A 7,966-nucleotide genomic window follows, 5' to 3' on the forward strand; every position below is an offset into this window, starting at 1 on the left:
GAAACAGCAGCTAGGAACTGTCAATCCGGTACCCTCAACCCATCAGAGGAAGGTCAACCCAATCTAATTGCTCAGGCATATATGGTACTCAAGCACTCTCAAGTGCCCAGTTTTGATGGGTGGGGTGTATCGGGAGTGGGGAAAACGGTGTTCGTTGCCCTAGACAAGAAACAAGATCTCTCACTGAGTGTTTCTGTCAAGTCACTATGATAGCATCTCTGTGCCTGACTAATAGGCAAAGGAGTATGGAAGCCGGGCGATAAACAGAGCCTATCTTCTCCTTAAGCAGTTTAGGTTTGCCAACCGGTAATTTGTTTGAGTCACCAGCTCTAGGAAGGTTGTCATCCAAGATTTAGAGGCCTCCCTCCCCTTTGGTTTAGTTTCAGAGTTTTCCTTCTCCATGACAGATGATCTGGGAAGATTTACTGGGTCCGTCAGTACTGAGAGGGTTTGCTCCGTGCCTGGGTTCTAATCCAGGTATTTCTGCGACCCCACATGGTTAGTTGATGTTACTGGGTTAGTTTGTAGAGGTTATATATCTGCTGAATAGTTACACTCCTCAAAGTAATTTAGGGGCATTGCTATTTCATTGTTACTGGATAAAGGGGGTGAGTAGAGCTCATGCAGAGTAAGCAACTAAGATTGTAAGAAGGCTTGTTAGAAAGGAGATAATGTGGTTTGAGGCTTTCCCTTTATATTTTTTTTATTTTATTTATGTTAGCTTAGGTCTAGGATAACATTAAAGTGTGAGTTGGTGTTAAGAATTGAACGACGAGTTGTGCCCAAACTTTATTTTAGATGACAGGAGGGTTGAGATGTGAGTGTAATATAGTACGGATAAAATAGTAAGTTTCGAATCATGTATAATTAGGTAAATAGATATATGGGCAGGTTTTCAGTAGATGCGAATAAAGTTGAAGTTTTAGGTATAAAGTGTGTTTCTATTATTGAGGGAAGATAATTTCAGCTTTCAAGTAAGAGTCATGGACATTTAGCATAACAAGGAGTATCGGTTCAGTTTCGTATTAATCGTTGCAAAACTATCTAGGAGGAGACAGTTACATAATGCAGATCGCTTTGCTTCCGAATACATACTTTGGCTGTTAAATACCTAACTAAATAGGAATGAACTCTAATGCATGTCTAAGAGGCAGAAATGTATAGATGTTTAGTGATGACTAAACAGTTAGCATGTGAGGGTTAGGGACTGAAAGTTAAAGATTCCACTACAAATGCTGTAGTTAAGTGGCGGCTTGGTGGGAAGGAGCAGATTGTTAGCGTTCAAGAGACAGGGATTATTTACTTACAAATAACAGTAGATCTCCATTAGGATTAGAGTTTCAGGTAAGGTTTAGTTTGAAGAAAAAAAAAAATTTTTTTTTGGCATACAGGTTAGACAAAGGTAATCATCTTGGAGGTAAAATGTATATTGGGATTTTGTAGCTAGCCGTTACGTGTTTTTATGTGTAATTCAAAACTACAATCACTTCACTGCATCCTGAACAATGCTGGGTAAGTACAGCTAGTGATGTATAAAAAAAAAATTAGTTGCAATTTAATTTCTTCACTAAATTAGATATTTCTTTTATATTAAAAATAACATCGGCAATGTACAAATTCAGGATTAAAATCTCTTTGCTCTTAAGTTTACAGAAATAATTTGTTCAACAAAAAACAAGAATATTAATCTCACAAAAGCTGAGCAGAACAGTACTTATGCATGTGATGTCATGTGTAGAAGTATTGCCAATTCTTTCAGTTTTGTCTTTCAATTGGGTACACTTGCAATCGTTATTGCTGTAAAAATTTCAAATACATTTTTTATTATCATTTCTCTTTCTATTGGAAAATTTGACATCTTTGGTTCATTCTTAGTTTCTGATTTATGAAAATGAAATATCTAATATATTTATGATTAAAAACAAATTAAAGAATCTTGGTAGACATAGTTAATTCATAAAAATCTTCTGTATACTATAAGTCATGGATTTTTGTGGATGGATTTATTATAACTGAAGACATGATCTCAAAGGCTTTATTTCAGTATAAAATTAATCATTAAAAGTAATTTTTTTCTTTTTCTTTTTACTCTGCAGGTGCCAAGATTTCTCTCGTTTCTAAAGTCAGTAGAATTCATATTGGAGGCGCCATCTTCACGCGCACATCAGCTGGTGTACTTAAACGGGTTAGCACTCACAAGCTCATTGTTGCCAAGTAAGTTTTTTAACGCTTGTTAATTTTACTCTTTCTACTAAGAATTTGAGGAAATTTTGAGTCACAGGAATCTTTTGGTTATACTAATTCTGATAAATAGGGTGCGAGCAAACACAAGAACAAGACAAGGTAGAGGACTGGAAATGCAATTATGAGTTGCATACTTAGTTTTCATAGCATCAAGAAAATCTAGTACTTGTAGTATCTGTTCCAACTATAACAATTGAGAAAGAAATTCTATTGGAAGCTGTAAGATATAGGGCAAGGCTGCAGGGGACTTGTGCTTTAGAGAAATTTTGATGGTTGTGGGTCAAATGAGTATTGAAATGATAAGATTTATCAATCATTCAAGTGTTCCGAAAAAAACTTAGTACAATTGTGAACTGTTACAATAATAAAGGAGTTGTGGATAAAATTAAAGATGCTTAAAATTGATGAATCATGTCGTGAAAGTAGATAAGCATAAATGAAATGCAGCTTTTTTTTTTTTTTTTTTTTTGTCTTAACAAAATATGGATGCTATATTTATTCTGAGACGAATGCAAGAGAAGTATCATGGTAAAAAGAAGAACCTGTATTTTATTTTTGTGTAGCTGAAAAAAGCTTTCGACAGTGCTAAAGATGTTATCTTATGGATTTAGCATAAACAAGAGGCAAATCAGTAGTTATTGACTATTGAAATCACATTTACATAAATGAAATTTAAATACCATTAAATGTAACCCTCTACCTACCCAAATGTAACATGGAGTTCAATGCTAAGTGAAGGAAGACACAGTTTCTTATTCATTCCAGGCAATACCATTAATAAAAGGCAATGTAAGGTAGAAGGACTTTTTAATATTTTTTTCCATTTATTTATTTATATATAATATATATATATACTAGCAAAAGTACCCGTCATTGACTGGGTTCAAAAACAGCCTACAGAAAATGGACTTATGAAAGTATGATAGGTTATGAAAAGGAAGGGTTGTAAAGAGATAGCTTTGAATTTGGGGGTATCAAAACCAAAGCAAAATATGATGAAAGTAAAAATAAAATAGATAAACCCCATAATTTATTATACCATACCTGTTCACACTGAAACACTTATCACAATATTCTGTGGATCTATATTAAAAAACCTTGTTAAACTTTGTGACATATTTCCATTCTATGGAGGTCAGGTGCGAACGAACACCTCATAATTTTATTATACCATATATCTTCAAACTGAAACATAATTATCAAAATATACTTACAGATAGATATGAAAAGTCTTTATTAATGTTTGTGCCTATTTCCATTCTATGGATGCCAGGCGCGAATGCAGACCCTACAATTTTATTATACCAACCCTAAAACATACTTATGAAAGTATTATTCGGTACATCTATATCAAAAACACTTGTAAACGTTTTTTGATTTTTAAATTTATTTCCATACTTTGTGGACCAGGCGCGAATGCAGACCCCACACTTTTAATGAACCACTGTTCTGCCAGATCAAACCTACACATTCCTGTGTCTTGATACGTCTATCATTATATGTAATCAGTTTTTTAAAATAGTCAACCATATAGGAGCCTATTCATGACCACACACACACACACACACACATTCAGCTTTATATTATAGATATGTCTACTAGTGGGGGAGGGGGCTTTGCCTGGGGCGTAAAATATGCTTAAATATGATATTTTAATTCATCCAGATTTTGTATATATTATTAGTTGTGATTTCAAAAGTAAAAAAAAAAAGTATTTAGGTGCCATAAGCTAGAATTTAAACCGAAACCCTAGCATTCAAAACTAGTGAGGTTACCATTGTACCAATATGACACGCATATAAACTGATTAAAAATTTAAAATGGACCAAGATGAATGTACAAATTTTTTTTTTTTCTCCAATTTTGACCCATTTTTGACTGCTTCAAAACAATTTTAACTGGCTAAAGACCTATAAAAGAACAATCCGTTAAAAAATCTGATTATTTGAGGCCCCTAGTGCTGCCCTGTGACTTAGTTTCGGAGGAGATCGTTTGAAAATATGGAAACAGAGACATATAGCTATTTATATATTAGAATTATTGCATTTAAAAAGACAATGACATGAACTTCTGTTTCTTTTATATTGTGACTGGTTGTTAACATGAATTATATTTTTGGCAAGTTTCTGATTTATCTTGTCTCTTTGATCCTTTGAATTTTCCGGTTCTCTTTTACTTCAATTTTTCACATGTCAAACATGTTTTTAGTAACATTTCTTCAGTCCTATAATAAAAGAACAATCTAAAGACACCAAATTTATGTACTAAATATTGTAAGTTTGCTTTTTTATCTAACTTTTTTGTGCTGTTTGAATGCATGTAAAAATTAAGTTTTCATGCTTATGCATTATGATTTGATATCTAAAAAATTAAAAAGTTCATTTTAAGTAAAAACTCGTAACTACATTTCATGTTGAAATTAGTAAAAATGATCAAATAGATCTAGGTGTGTGTGTGTGTGTGTGTGTGTGTTTTTTTTTTTTTTTTTTAATAAGAAAAACATTGATCTGCTATATTCTAATTTGCAAAAGTTAAAACAGGGAGATAAGTTAGTTCATCGTACAGATTGGACTAAACTGTTAAAACTGTATTTGTTGATAAAATTTATTTTTTGTAATTTTCTACTCATTTTTTTGTAATTTTTGGAATCGTTATTAATTTTGATATGACACATAACATATTTTTTAAAATGTTTTTTTTTTTTTTTGATATCTGATTCTATTGCAGAAATGCCTTTTTTTTTTTTTTTTTAGAAATAAAAATCTATGCAATTTGAATTTATTGAAGCTATTTTTTCTGGAATTTAAATCTTAAAAAATTGAAGTGGCTTCCATTAAAACCTTTTTAATTTATTTTTTACCGTTTTACTTGTTTTTCTTAAAGTTTTGTTTATTGAATCCATTTTAATTTCTCATTTTCTGTGCAGTCGTGTTGTTCATAAAAGTATTGCAACTGCATTTGCCAAGAATCGAAAAATTCAGTGCAGACCAGCCAAAAAGCCTTGTTTGTATTTCAACAATTTTGGAAAATGTAAAAACAAGAAATGTCCTTATATTCATGATCCAAAGAAAATTGCAGTTTGTCGAAGGTATGTGGCATTCTGAATTTGATTTAAAATTAAATATATGGAATTATTTTTCCCTTTCCTCGTGTCAATATTGTGAGAAATGATGTAAATAAGACAAATAAGTAACAGTGAGAAATTGAACAATAGGAATTATTTTGTGAATGAGTCTGTTATTTCTCCGAGCTCTTTTAAAGAAGAGACTTTGTTGGTTTGTTCATGCTGCATGCTGAAATCCAAGCAAGTTCATCCATGAAACAATAGCTCAGAACCACTCGAAGATTAGCAAAGGTGCCTGGGAGGACATTTAAAGATGTGGTTATACTATCAAAACCAATTTCAAAACTAGATTCAGTCCACAAGTCTACAGTGTGTGCCACTCATAAATAGTTATACACTTTATTGAAATTCACTACATTCCATTAAGTTACTAATAAATGCGCTTTTAAAATATCTACTTTACCTTTGCAATTGGTTCAAGGCACTAAATGTATACACCAAGGAACAATATACCAGCATTAACATAGCAGCTGTTAAATTTGTATATAATTCTCACTTTGTTCTAGTAGAAAAATATTAGATTATTCAGTTTTATCCCATTATTAAAAATTGTTTGATAAAAGAAAAACAAAATGGCACAAAAAATTTCATGTATTTATGTGTTAAGTTAAAAAAAAAAAACACCAAAAATGATGCAAATTAGAGTATGTTACTGTTTTAACGGGATAAAACAATGATGCAAATTCAAGTATGTTACTGTTTTAACGAGATAAAAATATGATGTAAATTCAAGTATATTTCTGTTTAAACGAAATAAAAAAATGATGCAAATTCAAGTATATTTCTGTTTAAACGAGATAAAAAAAATGATGCAAATTCAAGTATATTTCTGTTTTAACTAGATAAAAAAATGATGCAAATTCAAGTATATTTCTGTTTTAACGAAATAAAATGATGCAAATTCAAGTATATTTCTGTTTTAACTAGATAAACAAATGATGCAAATTCAAGTATATTTCTGTTTTAACTAGATAAAAATATGATGCAAATTCAAGTATGTTACTGTTTTAACGAGATAAAAAAATGATGCAAATTCGAGTATGTTACTGTTTTAACGAGATAAAAAAATGATGCAAATTCAAGTAAATTACTGTTTTAACTAGATAAAAAAATGATGCAAATTCAAGTATATTTCTGTTTTAACTAGATAAAAAAATGATGCAAATTCAAGTATATTTCTGTTTTAACTTGATAAAAAAATGATGCAAATTCAAGTATGTTACTGTTTTAACGAGATAAAAAAATGATGCAAATTCAAGTATGTTACTGTTTTAACGAGATAAAAAAATGATGCAAATTCAAGTATATTTCTGTTTTAACTAGATAAAAAAATGATGCAAATTCAAGTATATTTCTGTTTTAACTAGATAAAAAAAATGATGCAAATTCAAGTATATTTCTGTTTTAACTAGATAAAAAAATGATGCAAATTCAAGTATATTTCTGTTTTAACTGGATAAAAAAATGATGCAAATTCAAGTATATTTCTGTTTTAACTAGATAAAAAAATGATGCAAATTCAAGTATATTTCTGTTTTAACTAGATAAAAAAATGATGCAAATTCAAGTATGTTACTGTTTTAACGAGATAAGAAAATGATGCAAATTCAAGTATGTTACTGTTTTAACGAGATAAGAAAATGATGCAAATTCAAGTAGGTTACCGTTTTAACGAGATAAAAATATGATGCAAATTCAAGTATATTTCTTTTTTAACTAGATAAAAAAATGATGCAAATTCAAGTATGTTACTGTTTTAACTATATAAAAAAAATGATGCAAATTCAAGTAGGTTACCGTTTTAACTAGATAAAAAAATGATGCAAATTCAAGTATATTTCTGTTTTAACGAAATAAAAAAATGATGCAAATTAAAGTATGTTACTGTTTTAACGAGATAAAAAAATGATGCAAATTCAAGTATGTTTCTGTTTTAACAAGATAAAAAAATGATGCAAATTCAAGTATATTTCTTTTTTAACTAGATAAAAAAATGATGCAAATTCAAGTATGTTATTGTTTTAACGAGATAAAAATATAATGCAAACTAAAGTATATTTCTGTTTTAACTAGATAAAAAAATGATGCAAATTCAAGTATAGTTCTGTTTTAACAAAATAAAAAAATGATGCAAATTAAAGTATGTTACTGTTTTAACGAAATAAAAAAATGATGCAAATTAAAGTATGTTACTGTTTTAACTAGATAAAAAAAATGATGCAAATTCAAGTATGTTACTGTTTTAACGAGATAAAAAAATGATGCAAATTCAAGTATGTTTCTGTTTTAACGAGATAAAAACATGATGCAAATTCAAGTATTTTCTGTTTTAACGAGATAAAAAGTGCAAATTCAATTATGTTACTGTTTTAACTAGATAAAAAAAATGATGCAAATTCAAGTATGTTACTGTTTTAACAAGATAAAAAAATGATGCAAATTCAAGTATGTTACTGTTTTAACGAGATAAAAAAATGATGCAAATTCAAGTATGTTACTGTTTTAACTAGATAAAAAAATGATGCAAATTCAAGTATGTTTCTGTTTTAACTAGATAAAAAAAATGATGCAAATTCAAGTATGTTACTGTTTTAACAA

General features: G+C 29.6%; 1 protein-coding gene across 1 annotated transcript in view; it reads left to right on the forward strand.

Annotated features, from left to right (window-relative positions):
* LOC145284889 (uncharacterized) overlaps nucleotides 1-7,966 on the forward strand; it is a 44,550-nt gene that overhangs the window by 24,381 nt on the left and 12,203 nt on the right. Inside the window, exons 6-7 of the mRNA XM_080133961.1 lie at nucleotides 2,097-2,214; nucleotides 5,171-5,332. Coding sequence (XP_079990087.1) covers nucleotides 2,097-2,214; nucleotides 5,171-5,332 — 280 coding nt within the window. The remainder of the gene's footprint in view (nucleotides 1-2,096; nucleotides 2,215-5,170; nucleotides 5,333-7,966) is intronic.

Source organism: Euprymna scolopes, chromosome 9 (assembly GCF_053919585.1).
Source record: "Euprymna scolopes isolate OS-2025 chromosome 9, ASM5391958v1, whole genome shotgun sequence".
Lineage (NCBI taxonomy): Eukaryota > Metazoa > Mollusca > Cephalopoda > Sepiida > Sepiolidae > Euprymna > Euprymna scolopes.